Below are 23,130 nucleotides of genomic sequence, written 5' to 3'. Positions count from 1 at the left end.
CTACTATTTAACTGCTGTTTAGTGTAATACTATAAAAGATATATGTTTGACAGGAGATATGTATCGAGTAAGAAGAATGGATAAAACATCGGCAAAACATTTGGGTTTCTATTTGGTGATTCTACTCACTTTTCCACCTAAAAAAATCTTTTAAAATTTAGCATGATTCCCGCAACTGTTCTTAGCTGAGGTAGTTGCTGTCTCAAGGTTAAAGATTATCTGAAGTGGACAGACACACTGCCCACAGGATTTTGATCTTTAGTAGGAAAAAAAGCAGTGATGCTTATAGAGCTAATTATCAATTGTTTAAAACTTATGTCGACAAAACATGTCTACAGGTGAGTTCAACACCAAAGTGAGTTTAGTACAAGGATGAGCAAAAATACGTTCTTATAAACATACACATTTTGGTGCATGACAGTGTTAATTTAGTTGTGTGTCAGTTAAAAATACAACTGAGTCTGGAAAAAAAAAGCCTTTTTTAGATTCTTGAAGTTCATGCAAAAACCCAAGCCTCCAAATCCCAAACAAATAAAACTACCCTATCAGTGTTTTCTCTCTGTCTCATTTATGTGATAACATACATACATAAATTATAAGCAAATGAAACATTATAAAGCTTGTCTAGTTAACAGAGTTCCAGAACCATAAACTCAGTTTACTATCGAGGATAGTGCTACTTCATCCAGAGTACAATTTTTTTTTTTACTTGGAGGGAGGGTAGTACTATGGTCCTTGCACATCTCAGCTCATTTTCATTGAAGGAACTTCTGAGTTTATAAAGATTTCAATATCAAACATTTGTTGTGGAAAATTAGATGAATTTTAAAGCCGTTTTCAATTTTAATAGAACAGAAGACAATATATTTTTTTCTAGTAACTCATGGCATAGAACTAATTTTTTACATTAGCTTCTAAATTTTCAGTTATTTTTATCAGTGAAGCATTTCACATTTTCTATAAACATTTCATCTTGCCTTTCATCAGGTACAGTTTCCTTGTTTTCTCTGAAGAGAAGAATATCCATCTCCAGGCAACCCAAGGGATACTTGCATAGACAAATTACCATGAGGCAAGGTGGGGTGTGGATTTACAGTGTGTTACCTACTCCACCCAATGGCTTCTCTTTATGGAACATGCAAGGTCTTTGCCACTCATCTGTTGAGGTGCAAACTACATTACGCTCAGTGGGGGTAAGATTACATGGGCAACTGAGAAGCTGCTGTTAATGTAATATAATTTCACAATCTGTCTTATCTCTTAGCAACTTGTTTGTTTGGTGTACATTTACCATAGCAGAAGATTGTACACAAACAGCAAGAGAGCTTAGAAGGCCATTATTTGCAACCCAGTGCTCAGTTTCGTTAGTATTTTTACTTGTGTAGAGTGTAATGTACTTGTTACTGTGAAACCTCTTTGTGGGGTGAAATGTCCACCAAGGGTAGTTTGGGAAGAGATTTTTAGCCAGTGTGTTATGTTGACATTTTACTGAACTGTTTTTCTACAAAGTTAGAGACATTGATTTATTCAGTTATTGCAGGAAGGCAAATAAAATAGTTGAAATGCTTCATTCACTAATGAGAGGTTTGGAGTGATTTCTGCCTCTAAACCAGGGAGTTTTCTTTCAATTTATGTGTATCTTCTTTATTTTGTGTAGATATAAAACTGACTCAGTGAAGTGTAGTTAACATCATTATCAGAAGCCACTTGTTTTGTATTAATTTTTCTGTTATTCACTCTAACTTGCTGCCACTCCCCTTTCCAGTGGTTCCACTTAGTTTTCATTTGAAATGTGTTTATATCTCTTGCCCAGTGCAGTTTGATTCATCAGGTGGGAAAGCTGAAATTAAAAGAAAGCTGCAAGTAAAAGAAATCAAATCAAATCCATACCTATAGTTTGTGCTGAAATATCTGTACCCATGGCTTAATTACTAACCCTATGGTTTGTGAGTGTCTAATTACTGGAAAGAAACTTTCCTTTCTCCTTTTATTTCTTTTCTCTTCTTTACTTCTGAAAGATACAGTAAAATCTAAATGAAAATATTTTAACATTTGAGAATCCAATTCTTTAAAACATTGGAACTGTAGCTCTAGAAGAATGAATCTTTGACATTAATCCACATTAAAATACCTGCCCTCTGCTTCTAAAGCACTCAAATTGGTTGCAAGCCTGCGTATATGCTGATAAAAAATTTGTATGCTAAATTATTTTGAAAATCTGACTCTTCAGAAGAACTTCATTCACTTTTGAAAATGGGACACAGTCTCTGGAAACATTATGGCATTTCTGAAAATATTACCTTATGCCTTCCCATCAACATTTATCATGTTGAGCCAAACTACAGAGACTGTTGACAATGGTTGCTTTATCTGGCAAAGTGTACTTTGGCAAGCACAGGATTTCATTTAGAAAAGTGCAAAAATTGGAATGGTATTTTTAGAACAGCAATGAAGGGAATCCCATTAGGCTTCCAAACCCATTGGATAAGTACCTTAAAACTGGCAGGAGTGAAGAATAAAATGTGTCTTTTACTGCTCAGAGTTATTTAGAAGGATAAATTAATCGTGACTTGATGTGGAAAATAGCACTGCCATACCTTTTTATGTGTCATGTACAGCCCATTTTCTCAAGAAGCCAGTAAAAACTAAGCCAGTAATCCTGGAACTGATCTCATAACAGAAGCAGGAGCTGCTCTCTGCTGTTTTTCTCTTTTGTATTGTATGAACTGGAATATGACAGCCTCCTCTTTGGACACTGTTCAATGTATATTTGCTTGAGTGCCCACTGTTACGCTGCAGTAAATGAAAGGTAACCTGCTCCTACATGAAAAAGAAGTAAACTAGTGTATTTTTACTGCAGGATTTGAGCATAAATACAGGCACTAATCAGAGAGTATCCAGTGCCTACAAACTCTCAGCCTTGCTTATCTTGCAGTATCTTTTTCTAATTCCAATGGGCTCAGGAAACCACTGCAGTGGGCAAAATTTTAAACAAAGCTTAATATATACAAAGGAAACTCCAAGAAGCTGAAACTTGATTCCTCTGAAAAGCCTTGAAAAAGCAGCAAAAGTTGGCATTTTCTCTGCTGACTTCAGCTGGGTTTGGATTAGGCCCTGTCTTTTGTCTTTCAGCAACAAAAGTATGTTGCTGCAATCTTGACGGAGTTCAGAAGTAATGTCTTGAGATTGCACCAGGCTGTAAACCACTGAGGCAAAATGTAAAGTCTCAATTTCATTTTACCATTGTGTGAACCACTTTGAGCCTGCAGTTGGTCTGCAGATGGTCAGAAACCCAATGGACTGCAGTGGGTGATGCAGCAGGGACCTGATTCAGATCCTGTTGATACTGGGGAGGGAGATTCCTGTTGCCATTAGCTTGATTGGATGAAGCCCTCTCCTGGATGTAGCAGACACCATTGGACAAGTCCAGAATGTGAGTTCCTTCTTATTTTTCTGTCCTGTATTTGCCAAAGTTCTTCCTGTTTTAGTATCTATTGCAAAGTGTCACTTCACTTAACAGCTCTTGAGCAACTGTTGCTTTTTTTCTTTCCTTTCATGCCACAGCCCATTATTAAGCAACTTTTAAAATACATACATACATAGATATATATACATTGTTCAATGATTAGCTTTTACACTGACTGAAGAGGTAGAAGGGACCTACCTGGTCCCTTCTTGTCTGCATGAGGTTTTGGTCTTGTTATGGCCTGAGAAAAAAAAAGTTACTTCATTTTTTGATCTGTTTGTTTGCTTGTTGTCTTTCTCTAGAATATATGTCTCTCTCCCAGTTAATTTTTCCTTTGGAATTTTTCTTAGCAAATTCATATTTCTGGTATTCATATGTGTTAGCAATTTCTGTGGAGATAGGGTTTGTCCCAAATGCCACTCCATCAGAGATCACTTTTTGGGCTGCTCAGGCACATGCCACCCAGAGGACATAGCAAAGGTTCCCAGCATGAGGAGGTGGTGTCCATGAATGGAGGATCTGAAAAGGAGCATGCTGCCTGTAAAGCAATCACTATGCTTCAAATAAGGATACTGAACCCTCCTTCCATCAGTGAAGTGGGAAGCACAGAAGCTGTGCTGTGCCACTAATTTGCCATCATGTCTTTAGACAACATCTGAAGATAACCAGTCTTCCCATGCCTGATATTAATGCAATCATGATCTCTCTGCTTCCAAATAGGCTTATAAGCATAGGTAGCTTTTGAGATTTTCATAGACTGCTCGGAAGAAAGACAGAAAGAAAAAAAGAAAGTGCATTTGTAGAACAATCAAGTTGAATCCTTTGGAACATACAACACCTAGCATATGTTACATGGTAACTATGATGAAGGCAATTCTATTTCCATTTAGTGCCACAGCTGTAGCTCACACTGCTTTTTCAGTGATACACCCCCCATTTTCTGTGTCTACTGAGCTAAACCATTATAGGTATCATTTTTGACATTTTGACATTTTCAGGCTTATTAGCCATGCAATGATGTTGCAAACAATTCCAGTCACCCAGAGCCAGTTTACTAGTTATCATGACCAACCAAGGTCAGTACATCTTTGAGGTCTTTTGCCTTCTACATGTGTAGCTGTCTCTTCCAATATCATTACTATTGGTTCCCATTGTTTATTGTCCTAGACATCATTTTCTTTGGGCAGTTGTCAAGATTGCCTAATGGAAACCCTTTCAGGAATAACAGCAACTCTTATGTCCTTTGTTTGTCTTTATTTCAGAGCTCTGAGGTGCTGTTTAAGCCTCTGTGTATATGTCTGTCCTTGAATCATGCTCTCCATAGATCATAGAATATGTGCTCATCGTGATCATTAATTTCTTTTATAAGCTTGATTTTCATTGTGATCATGAAGTGACAGATGCATCCAGCATTCCAAATAAACAATTTCATTTCTTTAGAGTTGTGCAGACCTACAGTTCCCTCGAGTGTAGCTTAAAGACATTAAAGGCATTAATATTTTGGGGTTTTGTTAAATTCAGTATCTGCACTTGACCAATCTCATTTTACTTATTTTTTTGCTTGTTGCTAAACAGTGCAAAGTCCAGATCATAATATAACTTTTTAGTCTGTCCAAGTTGAGAGTTTAGCCCTCTGAATACATCTGCAAATAGTTGCAAAAGCAGTTTACATAGCTGGAAACAGCATATCTGCTGATCAATGGCTTGGTGCAATGGACCAGTAGAACAACCACTTGTGCAGCTGTAATATTTCACCCTAAGGCTAGTGAAAATAATCATTTGGGAAAAGTACATATTATTTTTCCAACCAGTATGAATAAATCTTCACCTGCAACTTTCCAGAAGGGAAGAAATTGCTTCTTGCTGAAGTATGAAGTGTGCCCCAATAAGAAGTGTGTTCATTTAAGTCCAAAGTATGTCCCCTTGAGAGGTCACCTCTCTGATCTAATTTGCATTCCAGGGTGTGCTTTGCTCAAGGACACATGCTCGAGGTTTTTCTCACCTGTTATGTCTCATTTCCCTTTTCAGTGAGCTCATTATCCTGAGACCAGAGGGCAAGGGTGTCATGTATTTTTAAAAACCCCTCATACAGGAAGGAGTACACTTTTTTTCTCTCCATTTATGTATCCATACCTCTAAATCACACCTTTCCTCAGTGTGCATCAGCTTGTTGCTGCAAACATTCAATTTCACTTGTTTGATTATCACTTGCCAAAGTTTTTGTCTAGTTGCAAGTTTCAGAGTTTTAGTCATCACATGGGTCTGTGCACCAGGGTCCAGTTTACAACAAGCAATAACCTCCATTTTGTAGTTATCATTACTTCATATCCTTGTGAAATATTCTCTACCGTTCCTATGGAAAATTCCTTAGAATTACCGGTCAAAAAGGACAAGGACTTTACTATGCTATACAATTGCTGTGGTTTGTAAATTCTAAAATTTGTCAATTGTAAATTTGGAAAAAAAAAAGTAGTGTAATCAGTTATATTTGTGCTACAATTTTATTATTATTGTTATTATTTTCATTTTTACTTTAACATCTGCATCACCTTGGCCTGATTGCCAAAGGAGGCATCACATGAGCTATTCCTGCTGGATTTGTTTACTTCCCACTTGGTCTACTCTGCATGAAAGAGCTGGTTAAAAGCAACTGGTTGCACAACTTTTTTGATTAAAACTGTATTAGTGCCTGGTGTCTGACTAAAGATTCTTTTCCTAGAGTCATGGAAGGGTACTAGAGTTTGGGACTGCTGCAAGTATGGCTATTAGTGCAGGACACAAAATCCTTAATTAGGCTTCTTTTGAGAAAGCCTCTCAGAAGGGAAGTCAAACCTACAGAGAGGAAGTAAGAAAAAGGAATTAAAATATTCTCGGGATGCTTGTCTATGTACAGTTTATTAATTTAATATTGAGGTTTTTCTCTTTTTGGTGAGCTCTGAATCTAATTTTAAATATAGGAGGACTTTATTCTCTGTAGCATTTTTGCCTCCTCATTTATGTGAAATGGCAATTGGTGGTAAGGACTGACAGTCTTTGGTGTCTGCTATCAAGGTGTTAATGTTTTGGGACAATGAAATTGTTGAAATTAAGAGAAAGACAATATTATGCAGATTTTCTCAGCAGAAACAAAATTCAAAATGGTAAAATTTCAGTGAAGACAGATCAAAGAAAATTTTTAAGGGCAAGCTGTTAAAATTGAAAAAAGATATAAAGTGTGGGACAGTGATTCTGAAGGACATGCTGAGGAGGAAGGCAGATAATTTCATGGGAGAAACAATTCCCTGGCTTTCAGGAGATGCTGTGAGCTGTAAGCCAATATCAGTCCTACAGTATAATGGTTTCTCAGCCTACTTGAGGCAAACTGCTACCTACTTCTTGTCCTCACCTTTCCCTCTCCTGTTGGTATAACCTTGAGGCTAAAGGAGGTGCTGGACTTGGGGGCAAAAAGTGTCAGTGGACCTGACAGTGAATCATTTGAGGAGGTGGTAACTGGAATGGTGGTGGTACTTGAAGAGTGTGTGGTAATGGGTGAGAGATTTAAAGGCATGTGAGAAGAGAGGGTTGGAAGGGCACTGAATTTCAGGGAGCACTGTGTGTGATGAAGTCAGATTTGTTCTCTGACTCAATAGGAGAGGTACTGTATAGAGAAGGCCTGCCTTATAATATTGTGTTCCTTTTGTTACTGTTCCTGTCTCCTTTCCTGGCACTCTTCTGGCTAGGAAAGCAAAAACAGTCAAAAAGGGAGAAAGGATTCAGAGACTGTATGGCTCTGTTGAATATTCTGCAGAAGAGGAGATCTCAGGAGAAGCTGAGTGGGATATTTACCTGCCTCCTCCCCAGAGAACAAGAGGCAGGGAGCTGGACAGGGCGAGAAATTTGTCAAGCCACAGCCATTCCTGCCCTTTTCCTGAATGGTATCCCCACTTCTGACAAAACACTGCTGGCTTTGAGAATACTGACCTAATTAAAAAAAAAGGTGTAGTAGTTTTACAAGAGGGTTACATGTCTTTACATATAGCCCTGCATTTCAAGTCATAGGTGAGGTGTCACTAGGTGTATCTAGGGTATGTTGAAGTGTTTTTATTAGCTTGTAACTAGCATAGGTCCTTGGAAAGTGAATGTAGGCAAAATGTGACTTTGAATCTGGGGGCTCCAGAGGAGAAGGATATTTGAAGTTAAGGGAATCACTGACCAGGTTCCTGAGGTCATAAAACATGTGGGATGCTGTCTGTCCCACTGAGTGATGAGAGAGGGGAGGTGAAAGAAGGAAATGAGAGATTGAGGAAGATCTCTGGAAATAAAATGAAATACTAAGGGAAGCCTTTTTAGCCTTGTGAAGGGTGGTGTTTGTTATTAATTTGAGTTTCATTTCCCTTTGATTTATTTAAAGGGATCTTAATACAGGCAAATCTCTTCTATTGGACTCAAGCACAAGACTAGCCCAAATGGTGCTGTAAGGCTGATACTCTTGGGTGGAGAAATGCTTCAGATAGTTTTGGGACCAGAAACCATATAGCTGTATGATTTCTGAAGATGACAGTCCACTGAAAGCTATCCCAATCATTGATAGTTTTGTGAATTCTTCAACCTGTTTGTTGTGTAATGTACTGGATTTACTGGTATGGAATTCTGGGACTAAAGGAATTGTGAAAAGTCCCATAATTAAACAGAGATGCCTTGGAGTGTTTTCTGTCTCTGTAGGTCATCTCTAACAGTGTTCTACCTGCAGAGCAATAATTTTTGAGAAATTCTTCAAGATCTGAGCCATTTATAAAAGTCTAACTTTTTGTTATTGCAGGGAAATAGATGTCTTAAGTAATATAGATCACACCTTACAGGATGCACAGGCTCTATAGGCTCCCTGTTCTGTATTCAGGAGAAAGTACTGCAAGCACCAGAAAAGAACAACTTAATATAAATTTGTTTTCCAGTCCCTGTTGCCTCCCTTTTTAATTATGGTTATGAGGAAGTGCTTTAGTTTCAATAGGACAACAAATTAAGAGATTCTTCTATCTCTTTGAAGGTATATACACACCTGGTATCTGTGGTTTTGCACAGGCTAAGGAGAGGCTCCGGGGCCTTGTTTGTGCAATAGAATTCCCAACTTACACCACCATTAGTTACTGGACATAGGAAAGAAAGGAACCTTGCATTAACAAACCTCTCTCAAACTCTTTGCTCAAAGCAGGTGTATTTATACTAAATTTTGCCAGCTGTGACTTAAGCACATATGAACAGCTCAGTGCTGGTTGCACTGAGAGCTGTGGGAACTTCTGAAAAGTTTCTAGTGGAGGTGAGGGAATTTCTTGTTCACTATCTATGTACCCAATGTTAATCTGGAATATCTCAATCTTCAAAATTGAAAAAAAAAATGGGCCAATCATTTGTAAAACAGTATTCTACTTAGTTACGACACAAATGACTATTTACAGTTGTTGAAGGTTTTTCACTGAATACAGAAATTATGCAGTTGGATCAGGAACTTTTCCTTCACTTTCCTTCTTCTCACAGCTCAACACTACAAAGATATGAAAAAAAGAATGGAGCTGCTTTAATACTAGTGTCCAGAGACTCACATTATTTGTATAGATTTATCCTATATTGATTTACTCTGCTTTCTTTTCAATTTCAGGGCAGGATTTTCCATGTTCAGTAGCTGGCTTTCTCCTGCAAGTGTCCTGAGGTGTGGTCTAGGCGTGTTCAGATCTAGCTTAGTCATCCATCCATCACCTTGTCATTAGCATGGCGTCTGTATTTAATTGGGCTTCCTTCCTTCCTTCATCAGAAATCAGTTTTTATACACCATGAAAACTACAGCCCATCATTAAAGTTATCTCTCAGTGAGATCCTCAGCTTTTATTTATATAAGCAGCAGTGAAAATGGTATCTCGAGCACTCTTTCAGATGAGTGCTATGTGTGAAGAATGTGTAATGTGTGAGTCCAGGATACGGCCTCAAAGCCTTCTATTTATCAAGCTTTAGTTTATAAGGAACTTGTTGAAGAGGGTTTTTTTTTCAATCTGTTGTGTTGCTTGGTAGGCTGTAATCAGCAACAACTTTCACTGATTGTATCTTTGCCTCCTAAAAATGTGGCCGATTTATTGTTGTGGTTAGTATTTTGGTTGTACTCAGAAACAGCACGGAGACCAACACTTCTTCTGTTTTCTGTATAGAGGTTGGTTCCTCACTGAAAATGCTTGCATTTTGAAGGGAAAATGAGAGAAAATATTATCCTAGCTTTAGAATTGGATACATGAGATGCTGTGCTGGTGGTCTGGGGCTCCTGGTGTACACCAAGTTGACTATGAGGCTGCAAAAAACTCTTGCAGGAAACACAGCCAACATCATCTTGAGCTGCATGAAGAAGAGCATCACCAGCAGGTCAAGATGAGTGATCCTTCCTCTCTACTTATCCCTGGTGTATATATCTGGAGTGCTGCATCCAGTGCTGGGCTCCACAGTGCAAGAAAGACATGGGTTTACTTGAGTGGTGACTCCATTTAAGTGCCTCAAAAGTGATTGAGAGATTGCAGCATCTAACAAGGAGAGGATGACAGAGCTGGAACTGTTTCGCTCAGAGATGAAAAGGCCTGTGGACATCTTACCAGTTTATATAAATACCTGATTTTTTGATGAGAGGAGTAAAGAGACTGCCTTTCCTCACTGGCATCTATTGATAGGACAAGGTGCAATGGGCACAAATTAATATAAAAGAAATTCCACTTAAGTGTAGAGAAAACCTGGTTTAGAGTCAGTGCTGTTAAATACTGAAACAGGTTGCCCAGAGTGACTGTGGAGTCTCCATCTTTGGAAGAAGTCAAAACTCAACTGGTTACTGTCAAGAGCAACTCACTGTAGCTGACCCTGTTTCGAGCAAGGGGATGGACTGCATGGTCTCCAGAGTTCCTTTCTTCAATGCTCCCATTGTTCTGTGCCCACCAGTTTCCCCCAGGCAATCACAGAGATTTGTTGTTGTGAGCAGAGCTGAGGGCAGGATACCAGGCTGTCTGATCTGACCCAGCTGAGCTTGGCAGAGGATCAGAGGGGCCTGCTCCTCACATCCCAGATCACAAGATAGTAAGCTGGTCTAAAGATTTGTTCTATTTAACACCCACGTTCTCAGGCTTCCGCCCCCTGTCCCCAGGCCATCCCTGTAACTGGGATCACCTGGGTGCAATGGCATACCAGCTGCATTCCTGTGTCAGGGCACAGGCCTCTGGAGTGGCCTGGGAGTCACTATCAGAGCTCTTGCTGCCAGTGGATTCCCCATGTAGGAGTGGATAGTCAGGCATGTTTAAGGCAGAGTTTGCTAATGTAGCAAAACAGTGTTTTAAGATCTGCACCCATTAGAATCATCACTGGGTTCACCTGGAGAAAATCAAGCCCAGGCATGGATATGCAGGAGACAAGCAGGTTTGGTCACAAAAATTCAGATTGTCCCAGTGCATCAAGCCTTGTGCCCCTGCCTTGGTTGACAGCAATGCCACAGTCACTCAAATTGTCTTCAAGACATCTCTCTGTAGTTACTACTTCTGAGGTCTCTCTTGTTCATAAAACAGAAGATTTGAACAACTGAAATATGTGTGTTTTATATGAAGAAGCAGTAGGTTCAGTTTCAGGAAATTTGGTTTGGATATAACCAGGGCAATCAGATAGTCATGAATAATAAAAAGTCACGTGTGAAATATATATTCAGCAAAGTTAGGTGTCCAGTAAAACTAGTTTCAACATTGTTTGCACTACCTAATCTCTAAAATTATAATGTGTGAGTCACAGCCCTTAGATGATCTTAACCTTTACTAGAGGATACTCTGCTTTGCGTTCAGCAGCACAAACAAGTGAGCAAGGACCTGTGCAGACCTGGTGAATACAACTGGACTCTTTTGACTCTACTGTAAGTAATGCTTTTTTTTTTTCATGGAAAAACAGTCAAATGTAAATGGAGGATAATAGTTTCTAAATAATTAATAGAGAAACTACCTTGTTCGTATTCAAGTTGCAATTTAAAAATTTTTGTATTGTTTTATTATGGTTTTGTTTTTTTAAATAAAGACATAAGCAAGATAGGCATGTTTGTATAGCATAACTCTTTAAGAAAACTATCTAAAATTTTAGAGAGTTAAATGAAATAATTGGATGATAATAACAAATGTAGAGCATGGAATGAAATTGAATAGTCTAGGGATTAGACTCTAAAGCTTCTAGAGAGTTTGGGAAAGAAAGGAACTGTTGATAGAGGTATAGGCTAAAAGTATTAGAGTAAGAGTAATGATGCAGCAAGTCACAAACAAATGGAAGAGCTCAAGTTTAAATGTATTCTTGATATGAAAGTGAACTGTCTGAAAGTTGTTTGTCGGGGGGCTCAGGCCCTTCCTAGTGAAAAGAATATTGTTATTACCATGATATTCCATGAGTATGAATTAAGGAATATTTATATAATGAATTATTAAAGCAGGCATCAGCATTCTGAGTTCACTGTAGTTTTGGAGAACAAGACACTGAAAATTGTAGAACACAGGGTGATGGTGGGAACTGATAAGGCATGAAAGTATGAATACCATTTCTCACTGGAAATCAGAAACCTATGATATTTTTCCCCTTTGAAAAACCTTATATTTTCCTCTAGAAAGTACTTCATTGTATAACAGATTCTGTGGGTATAGTGAAGGATGTTCTGGTTTTCCAGATGTTCTGCATCTTTACTTACTTCTTTCCATTGACAAAAGTTGTTGTACCAAATGTGATACAGTTCTTATTAATTCCAAGAGTCAAAAGCACTGCCACAGATGTGGAATGGATAGCTTTTATGCTGCTTTGAAAAAGGCTTTCCTGTTCTATTAGTATTTTTTAGTATCTTTGTTCCTTCAGAATTCACTTGGTCATCTTCCCATTTTACCACTGCAACCTCCTCTGAAGAAATTAACTTTCTCTACCTTTCTGATGATAAACACCATGATTGTTCTGGAGTTTTCCCTAGTATTTTCTTAATTATTGTTATTTATAGGTGATTTGTTTCAGTCATTAAATTTTTTTTCCTGCCTGGCTATATGTTTACACAGGGCCCATCAAAAAATATGTAATACCTTTATTTTTCCAAATATTATTTGGGTGTTACCATAATACTTATCTTTATTTTTACCTTACATTTTTTATGCCTTTCTTCTGCTCTGATTTTTCATTTTGCTAAATTTAACTGACTGGCACACACCGGCTCCCTTGTTTGTTGCTCTATGGATCTGTACTTTTGACTTACAGCATTTGATCACCTACAGCCACATTAAGAACAGAATGCTGGAAAAAAAAACAATTTCAAAGGAATTGTAGCCTAACCTTAATGAGGGCGTCTTTGGTATTACTTCATCCCTTTTTGACATTAATTTTTATTCTTTCATAACTGCTTCAGTAGATTGAGTAATTTTCAGATGTTTGCTTCCTTGAAATAGAAACTGGTACCCCTGAATCCAACTGGCTTGGAATCAGAGGTAACAAGTCAACTCTGTACAGTGAAGGAATTGACTTATTTCTAAGCACAAGTTAAAGAGATGTGTAAACCAAATGTCTTTTTTCTTTTCTTCTTTTACAGATGTATAAAACCATGAAGATGTTTTTTTTCTTGTGTCTTTTAATTGTTGGGATTCTCTCCAACAGTTACTGCTGTGAACCTTATCACCAAGGTGTAAGAACCCAAAATCAAAGAGACCAAGAAAACCAAAATACGCTGCAGCAGACTGTAGGGAAGAATGTTTGTCGGTTTGCATGTTGTTTCTACAAAGAGATTTCCTCTCGTGAAAACAGTGGGAATATTTTCTTCTCTCCTTTGAGCATCTCTACTGCCTTTGCAATGCTGACTCTGGGTGCCAGATCAGACACTCTGACACAGATTCTGAAGGTCCTTAGCTTCAATCCACGTGATATTTCTGAAAAAGAGATACATGAAGGCTATCGTCAACTCATGGAAATGGTAAACAGAAAGAACGAAGGCTTACAGCTGAATATGGGAAATGTCCTCTTTGTGCTTGACCGACTGAAGCCACAAGACAAATTTTTAAATGATCTCAGAAACTTCTATGAAGGAGAAGCTTATCCTATGAACTTCAAGAGGGCCGATCAAGCCCAAATAAGGATCAATGAATATGTAGCAGAAAGAACCAATGGAAAAATCAAGGACCTCATAAATAACCTTGATCCACTCACTGAAATTCTCCTTATTAGCTATATTTATCTTAACGGTAAGATATATAATGTATCTTCCTACTTCATACATTATTTCCTCAGGCCAGTCTTGGACTTCATCACCTTTATTTGCAATTTAGTTTTGCAGATGAACTCATATCTTGATCTTATTTTCCTTTTGATCCTCACTTAGACTCAATTATCAAAAGCTATTGGAAATTATGTTCTGCTTTGCACTGATAGTCCCTAGCACATTTTGGCAATTTTTCCTTTATGATTTAATATATACATGTCTTTCTGACTGAAGACTAAGTGCAACATACTTTGAAGAAGGCATCTCTATTCAGTAAAGCATCTAGTCCTATATAATCTGGTGCTATTTAAGCACTTTCCTAAATGCTTTGTTGGCTAGGAATTAATTTGAAATTCACTTCCGTTGGTTTGGGTTTTTGTTTAGCAAGTTCTGAGTTAAATTAAAAGAACACTGTAAAAGTAAAACTTAGCATCTTACCTAAAAGAGAATATATTTACTCAATAGTTTTTCTGTTGCTATGTCCATGTATCCACATTAAACAGGTAACAGTAGCTATAGTTTCATGTTCTCTTTTTTTTCACTAACTATCCCTTTACTGGTAGCATAGCTGTAGGACTGATGTATCTAGAGGCATAGGTTTTCAACCTTTTTTTTTTTCAATTTGCAGATTCTAGTATTTTTCCAGTGAAGAGATGAACCCATCAGTATGAAACACAAGCCTAATGACAATAAGCTTGTTTATCTTAATATTCTTGTGCAGTTTGCTTAAATAGTCTTCAGATCTTCCCAGAACTTTTCAGACTGTTGATCTAATGAGAAGAGGAGCAAGGCTGTAAGGCTCAGTCAGTGGTCTAATAACAGATACTGCATCTTCTTTCAAAATTTCTCTCTCTTTCTCATTTTATTGTATTCTGAGACACTATATTCAGAAAAATTATTGTAGATTATTTGATAACAGTATCATTAAGCTTTTTAATTGAAAGAAAGGAGACATATTAGAAATGCTACTTTTTTAAAATAAATTATATCCTTTTAAAAATATTAATCTGGATGCTTCCACTTTACTCCCCAGTATGATGCTTCCCCTGAAAGGGAAATGCTATGCTTTTGTTTTGTGTTGCTTTTCATCTGTTTTTCTGCTCCTTGTGCTAATCTCTGTGGATTTGGCCACAGTTGAATGCAGCTGTTTGAAATACTGACATGACTGAAATGACTGACTTCAAATCTCTTCAACACATATTTGTTTGTCTCATGTAATATTTCCAAGATAGGCTTTTATTTGACATCAAGCACACCTTTCATAACAGGCAAAAAAGCTGGGACTTTCCCTTTGCTGAGTGGTTGAAGAAAGAGCAATAGATTTAATAGCACAATGAGGAGAAAAGCTTGAGAAACATTGTATTAAAGATAAATTTGTATTACAGGTAACTTTTACATTCTAACAATAATATCCTAAATAATGAATAATAATCTTCTAAAAATATATTTTGTTTAAAATTAGATGTTTGTTCTTATTACTGAAAAGATTTGCTAGCTCCTACAAAGATGGTGGAAATCCAGTTTTAGCTCTTCCATTTTGACGAAAAAAGATTAAGGAAGAGCATTAATAGCAGTAATAAGGATTTTTATTTTGAAATCAAGATTAGATTAATGCTGGGATTTATCTTGTGAGGATCCCTAAAGCTCAGGTACCAGAGCAGGTATGCTCTTCAGCTGCAGTACACCAGTCTCTTACCATGCCCTAGCCCAGCTGATCACCACACAGTATCATCCATCCTGGTTCATTCTTCCACTAGAACATTGAGAAACTTTTGAGAAAGGTGCCATCCCTCAAAGGCAGTTTTCTATGAGAGAGAAGAGCACAGTAATGAGTTCCTCTGAAATAGGAGGAAAGGACTGAATATAAGTTCTGTCTAAGCTGTGTGCTAAATCCTAACTAAAGTCCTACTCAGTTTTTAATCAAGCAAAGCTCTTTCTTTCTGAAATTACTGGGTGTTTTCCCTCAGCTGAGCAGTAGATAAAGGTTGTTTGAGAGTTTCAGGACTTGTGTCACTTATGTTTCTGTGATTCATTCTTCTTTTCTCTTTTTTTCCTTAAGCATATCAAAGCAAAAGTCCTGTCTGTCATAAATCTGATGATAGAAGAAGTCACTCTTACCAAAGAAGCCTAAAAGTAGCAAGGTTTCCCATTGTCATAGTATTGGCAATTGTCAATTTATATGTTCAGAGTCCAAGACTTGCACTAAGTCTGCTTTTCCTCTTTCCCAATACTAAATAAGTGCCGTCTATTTCACAGATGGGGGAAATAGCAAATTATGATTATTTCATTTGTACCAAGCTGCCTAGAAATCATTGTTGAAATAGAAATCAAAATTCAAAAGTGTTAGCATCTTGTTTCATGGTTTTCTTGATGGCATATGTTTACTTAGCATTGTGGCTCTGCTTCTGGAAACTGAATTAGAAAAAACATATTTTGGAACTAAACAAAACCTCCCCAAGTTTTCCCCCTTTTTAAAAATCCACTCAGCTTCTGAAATGGGTGAGGTAGGTAACTGGAATTTGGCTTAGAAATCCTTCTCACTGAGGATAGGAATCTTTCAGAGTTTCAGTTTAGACAGTTTCACTATGACTAAGCAAGGAGCCTTTGGAAATTTAATATCATCAGTGTGACCGTACAAAAAGTTTTTGTTATTCTTTTCTTTTTTAACCCAGCAGTCTGGTTAAAATGAAGTTGTCCATTACTTTATTCACCATAAACTGAAATGGCATATAAATCTCTTCGCAAGTAACCTGAATCCTATAGTTTCTCTGGAGAATTAATCTTTCATGCCACTCTTCACAAGTCTATTGTAGTGTGGGAATAAGGAAAGGGAGACAACCTTCCTTCTTCTGGGCTCTCATTAAAAGGCTGCATCATGTGAGGGATCATGGGCTCCTTAAAATTGCAGTCATGGAGGAAAAGTGCACACTAGAACACTTGATATCTCATCTAGGTGAAGGATATCCTGTTTAATATTTGAGGGAGTTTTTTACATCACACTCAACCTACTGTGCACTGTTGTTGAATTATTCTGAGTATTCACTAAGATCAAGTCCTCGTTGCAAACTTGTTTGTCTTTGAAGCTGATGTAGTTGTACTTGTTTCTGTCATCTAAGAATGTGTCCTACAGTGGTGTGTCCTACAGTGGTATATCCTATGGATTCGTGTCCTCAAAATAACCTAAAACTCTGTCTTTTATATTTCAAGCTGAATGGGAAAAACCTTTTGATCCAAAATATACTAAAAAGAGCAAATTCTTTGTGGATGGGAAAAGAGCTGTTGAAGTCCCGATGATGTTTGGAATAGGCCTGTTCAATCATGGCTATGATGAGCAGTTGTCTTCTACTGTGGTGCAAATGGATTACAAAGGAGGTGCTTCAGCATTTTTTATTCTGCCTGACCAAGGAAGAATGAAGAAACTGGAGAAAAGATTGTCTTGTGAACGTATGTCAAGGTGGAGGACATTAGTTTCAAAAAGGTAAAATTCTGCAGTTCTTTGTTCAGATGGTAGGCAAGGTAACACATCAGTTTTAACCTGGTGGGCAATGACACAGAAAAAGGATACTATTTTAATTATGTTTTAATATAGAGAAGAATTCCCATGAACCAAAGATGTAATCTGGCTCTCTGGTGTCCCTGTGTTTTCACATTTAGTACAGCACAAACTGAAAACCTTCACAGCTTTAGGACTTCTGCTGTTTCTGCATTGTGTTTCCCAACTTGGACTATCAAGAGCCCTCAGTTTTCTCTTGAAATTTGTTTTTTAATTTTTTCTATTTATTTTGCAGGGGTTTTTTGTTGGGTTTTTTTTGTTGTTTAGTTTCATTGGTTTAATTTTCTGCCTTCTACTTACAAGTAAATTCTTACCACATACTTTAAGCCTTTTTTCTTGTCTCTTGCTTCCTTTGTGCCTGTTACAGTTACCAGTAATTGCACATTTAATGCTAAATAACAGCTTTTTTTTTTTGTCAGTTGTGGGGTCAAAGTTCAAGGACAAGGACAGATGACACATTTCAGAGCCACCATGTTCAGGCTCTCTGAAGACTTAGAAAGGCAAAATTGGTATAAGATACACTTGTTTAAGGTAACTTTGAGACTAAAAGGCAGAAAGGTTATATGCTTTCTAAAAACAACTTTAGACTTCTTCCATTTGGTGCCATGTGTTGTAGTAGCCTTTGATGGGACAAAATGTCTATGTAAAAAAAAGGCACAACATGTTTACAGAATCAAGCCCTTGTGTTCATTTGTGAATCAGATGAGTCATGTCAGAGACCTTCACACATTCACATTTGAAAAAATGTTTTTGATGATCAGTTCCTCAAACAAAATATCCTCATACAGAAAAACAAAACCAGCGTCATCCTCTTAAGTGATTAACTGTCAATTCTTCCCAGAAGAAGATATATTTTTTTCCATTAAAAAAAAGACAGAAATAGTACATAATTCTCTGTGTACATTCATAGTTTTGAAACTTCTGTGAACAGCTATGGGGTTTGTCACTAAAATCACCATAGGACAAATAAGATGGTGAATCAAGATACTTATAAATCATTTTTGTCAAAGAAACAAAATTGCCTTTAATATCAGTGAGAGATATTACACAGTATTGAGAGGAATTATATTTCCTCTCCCCATCCTCTTCTTGCCTCCCTAAATAGGAATAATCTACCTAAAAGCCATGAATAGGAGATGTAAAAGATAAAAAGAGATAAAAGAAAGAGATAAAAAGGCATCATTGTGAAAGTCAAACTTGATTCATGCAGCTCCCCCTTTTTCATTATGAAGTTTTCTCCTGCAAATTAATGACACAAACTCCTCATTTTCTCTCTAGTTTTCAAAGCAACTGATCACCTTTGCTATTATTTGGAGTCTCTGAGAGGTCTTAATAAATGGGTTTGATGTATCATACAGAATTATTTAGGGACTGTGGGCAAGCTATTTTTGTCCCTGTTTCTCGATCTGCAAACTGCCATTAACACAGGGTGCAGAACTATCTGAGGAACATTTTTCATCACTGTTCACTGCTGAACAGGGGATAGTGTTGCCAGTAGAGAGACCTGAGATCTATTAAATGGCTGAACTGGAGAGAAAACATCACTTTCTCTTTTAGAAAGTGCTTTCTGCCTGGTCACATTGTTGCTGAGTACCTACATCTTCCCTTTTCTAGCATGTTGAAAGCAAGTGGGGGCTTGTGAATGAGTGTCTTTATGTAATAGCAAGACAAGTAATTCAGTGGTAGTTGCATCCTCACTAGAGATAGCAATCAGCACAGTCATAAATCAGACAGAAGCAAGAGATCAGCAATTGTTTTAAATCCATTAGCACCCTCTTTTTTGGGTACCAGCCAGGCTTGACATTAGATGCTGTGCTGTACTGGAGGTATGGGCCATTTCCTTCCCATTTGTCCACTGGATAATTTGCTCTTTGGCCAATGTCATTAGGTGTCCCACATCTCCCTGAAACCCTTCATAGTTGCCCTGGTTTTTCATCAGTAAACAGTAGCTACTGTCAGCATTATCACTAACCTCTGATTCATTATGCTACTTCTGGCTGTCAGTGTTGGGTTTAGCCTATGAAAAAGACTTGTTAGATCCTTGCTGAAAGAGAAGAAGAAATGAGTCAGAAATATTGAGCTTTGACTCCTGAAAGCAGCAAAATAGTTACTTTCAAATAAATAAATAAATAAATAGAGTAAATCAGACATTGGACTAGACATAGAACATGAGCTATTTGTTGAGTAGCAAGATTCTATCAAAGTGCTTTCGGTTGTTCCTTTGTCATCTATGCAACCACCACCACAGATTGTCTTGCTCCTTTGTTGCACACACCTAAAAACCCCAACTTTTCCACAAGGCAAATCCTTGGCATCCACAGTTATAGGGCACAATTGTGGTGCTTCCAGCAGAATGTACAAGATACCACTAACTTCTGAAAATGTCAAATGAAGATTTCTAGGGAGGTACAGATGTGCTGTTGTGCTGAATAATCTCTGGGTCAATCTCACTGTTCATGTGTTGGCTCCTTGCAGAGTGTGAGCCAGCAATGTATGTCCCTAACCATTCAACCAGCTTTACAACATTGTTACGAGCCTTCTTTTCTTCTCCTCAAATCAATGTCACTGTGCATCTCCCATGTAGGCTAGAGAGAACCTGCAAGAAAAATCTTTATGAAGAAAGCAAACTCAGTTTGTCTCTCAGAAGGCTGTGTTATACTGTGATATCTGATCAAAAGCTTCACCATGTTCTTGTGCTTTTTTCCTGACAGGTCAGTAAATTTGTACCTTCCAAAATTCACTCTTTATGGGACATACAACCTAAAAAATGTGTTATATAAAATGGGCATCATGGATGTATTCACCGATAAGGCTGATCTGTCTGGGATCACTGGGCAGCCTCAGCACAGAATTTCCCAGGTAAGTCACACTGCTTTTTGTTTTATGTTCCCATGGTTACTGATACTTCCATCACTTTCTTTACAACTAATAATAATGCCAACTCCTATAAAGAACTTTACCTTAAATGAAAAGGCAGTGGTTGGCAGTGAGTAGTTCACTCAGGTTTCTTGTCCTGTGATTGCTATTGAGTTGGAGAAGTTTACAAGTCTGTAGTTTTTCAGTCAAGGAAACCTTTTTGTTCTGTGTGGGGCAGCGTTATAGAACAGACATGACCAAATCATTGTCTCTCCACACATTGGTACCCTCCTGTGTCATACTGTCACAGTCACTACTGTTACATTGCTGCTTCTCTTTGTGTCTACCTTCTTTAGCCTGCCTGTGGATAAGTAGGGAGCTGTAGAATGTATCTCTGGACATATTTTAAGGAGCAGAGAGGAAAAGCAGTGCTTGCTTTTAAACTGGGAGAAAGGAAAACAAAACTATTAAAACATTTGGCTTCAAGCCTATGAGCAGTGAGTCTCATCACTGCCAGACCCAGGCAAAAGTTACAGATAAGTCATACATCAGTAAAGCTGGAGTTTAAAGCAGACAATCAGTGCGATTTTCATTGTTTAATGTGAACAACTGTCCCTATGACCTCAGGTGGAAGTTGCTGAATTTTGTGAGTTTGTGAATGTCTTGATTTTGCAGGCTAAAATTTAAATGTTCCTCTGCTGTAGCCCTCCATTTCTGACCCTTCTCCTCTGCTCCCATTTTTTACAAGACATTAAGGAACATGGGAAACATATTTTCAGGGTGCTGTTCATTGTGCTAATCTGTATGTTACTTCAGCATTAGGAAGTTGCATTAGGCAGTTAAATGTGACCTTGCTCTGATAACCCTTAGTCTACTTTCACAGATCTACTTGACTGGGAGTAAGGAAAAATAAAACAAAAAGAGCAAATATTTTCATTAGCAGAGACATGCTTGTACACTGGGCATGAGCTATTCTGCATATATTTTTTTCTTCCAATTTGGCTCTCTTTGTGCAAAGGACTCACACATGTCCATCTGTTGCTTGTTTCTTACTGATAACTTCCTCAGACACTTTTAGATCTAGTTCTTAGTTCAGTGACTAGTTTTATACCTCTTTGCCTTGTAACATGTCTGTTTCTTCACAGGCTATTCATAAGGCTGTGGTAAAGGTGGATGAGACTGGCACCGAAGCAGCAGCTGCCACAGGCATGGAAATAGTGCCTATGTCTGTTCCAGTTACCGTTAAATTCGACAGGCCTTTCCTAATGATGATAACTATGAAGGAAACTATACTCTTCATGGGAAAAATTGTGAACCCTCTAAAAAAAGATTAAATTGATGTACATACTAGGTATGCAGTGATCACCACTGTTAAATCAAGTGTTTGACCCGATGAGTATGGCATGACTAAAGAGGGCTCTCCACCTCTTGACTGTTATTCATTGATTTTTGTAGATGAGACTCTTCATCAATTTAAGTTGCATGTTTGTTTGGGCCTTGGTTTTTTTTTTTTTTTTAATTTTTTAATTTTTTTTTAAAGAAGGTTGCATTCAGGCAGAATTGTCATTGTCATTATATCTGGGACAAAATAGGCCTGTGTGATACTGACAGCATAGATACATCTTCTAGCAGGGAAGATGAGGAGCATGTGGGTGGAGAGGGTTGCGTAAGTCTACTACTTCCCTCATGGTTGCCTTCTCACCTTTTTTTGTGTTGACTTACAAATGGGTGCAAGTTACAGCACTTTACTACTTGTGCCCATGTTCCTAACAACACAAAGTCCATATCTAGCATAGATCTTAACATGCATAATGCTTATTACCTTGCATACTACCATTGTTGTCCAGTGAGTGTATTACATCCTTGCCTTTCATCTGTTGTCCCAGTTAAGCTGCTGCAAAAGGGTCACATAAAGTTGTGGTTTTCTCCAGCAGATATATATTGAGCTACTCACTGTTTCTGTGAGAATTTGCAATCCAGACTCATTCCAGGGCAAATGCTAAAGGGTCTAAGAAATGGATGTAAGAAAAGATGAGATAGATCAGATGTTTGCAGTTCAATGCCTTGGAGCCAGCCTTTGTGAATCAGATACACAGCTCAGAGCAGCCAGAAGACTTCTTGTATCCCACCTCTGCACCTAAACCAACTCCTAGAAGCCCTCAAGCAGCAGGAAACACTCCCCTTGGTGCCAGTGCCTGCACTGTTACCATCTGTTCCTGGAAAATTACCCATTGTAGTCAGCATCATTCCAACACTGTTTGTAGGATCCAGCACCCTGCCAGTGACACCTATACCCCATCAGTGACACTTTCTGTGTCTCCTGAGAAAACCCCTTCTGTTCCCAGACTGTCCAGTAATACAACATTGGTACTCTATTTCTCATCTGCTTCATGGTTAGTGTAGCCACAATATTATAAAGATCTGTTTTCACTGTTAAGATACACAGTACTCAAAGTTACATTCATAAAGCACACGCTTATTTATTTTTTTTTCTTTTTACTTTCCTATCTATTTTTCTTCTGTTTTCATGACATCTATCAGTATTTTATTTCTCTGCTCATGCTCATGATATATATCTGATCTCTGGTTGCAGGAGGGGTAAATTATTGACTAAAATGGGTTACTCTGTTAATAGGTATTAAGCATTAACACCAGACTTTGTACAGCCTTGAAGTAAACAGACAAATGTATTGTGGCAGAACAACAATGAATAAACATGACATTGAAAAGTTGCTAATTTTGCTATTTTATTTCTATAATTCAGAGCTAATATTTAAGTATGATTCAAACAGGTTTTTGGTTTTGTTTTGGGGTTTTTTTTTTTGATGGTTATCAAGAAACAGCTATAAATACACTGATCATACACATTAGGTTAGGATGATAATGCCATTAATGAGCCTCAGAAGGCCCTCTGCCTTTGAGCAGAGCAATAAATCCCTGATTGGCATACAATAAGCTATCTCTGTTAGGAGAATGTTTTGTGAAGGTTGGGAAATTCTTTGATGCTGA

At 37.7% G+C, this 23,130-nt stretch overlaps 1 protein-coding gene and 1 long non-coding RNA gene across 5 annotated transcripts in view; one reads left to right on the top strand and one right to left on the bottom strand.

The window, feature by feature from the left end:
- The first annotated feature begins 2,930 nt into the window (after window positions 1–2,930).
- On the top strand, window positions 2,931–22,821 carry LOC103527769 (alpha-1-antiproteinase). Of its 3 annotated transcripts, none has more exons than XM_030451704.1 (6): window positions 2,931–3,433; window positions 11,293–11,360; window positions 13,050–13,695; window positions 16,920–17,190; window positions 19,977–20,124; window positions 21,267–22,821. In XM_030451704.1, the coding sequence occupies exons 3-6, from the start codon at window positions 13,050–13,052 to the stop codon at window positions 21,453–21,455; spliced, it is 1,254 nt and encodes a 417-aa protein (XP_030307564.1). In that variant the 5' UTR covers window positions 2,931–3,433; window positions 11,293–11,360; the 3' UTR covers window positions 21,456–22,821. The 3 variants fall into 3 exon arrangements, with proteins under 3 accessions (XP_030307564.1, XP_030307562.1, XP_030307563.1); XM_030451702.1 differs by having other exon boundaries at window positions 11,270–11,360; XM_030451703.1 differs by lacking the exon at window positions 2,931–3,433 and adding an exon at window positions 10,529–10,543.
- The window catches only part of LOC115598421, a 34,820-nt gene continuing 24,996 nt past the window's right edge, over window positions 13,307–23,130 (bottom strand). For both annotated transcript variants that reach the window (XR_003987636.1, XR_003987637.1), the window contains exons 3-4: window positions 19,238–19,309; window positions 13,307–13,383 (exon numbers count right to left, since the gene is read on the bottom strand). This is a non-coding gene — a long non-coding RNA (uncharacterized LOC115598421). The remainder of the gene's footprint in view (window positions 13,384–19,237; window positions 19,310–23,130) is intronic.

Source organism: Calypte anna, chromosome 5A, assembly GCF_003957555.1.
Source record: "Calypte anna isolate BGI_N300 chromosome 5A, bCalAnn1_v1.p, whole genome shotgun sequence".
NCBI lineage: Eukaryota > Metazoa > Chordata > Aves > Apodiformes > Trochilidae > Calypte > Calypte anna.
This window is presented reverse-complemented; position numbering and strand designations above follow the sequence as displayed.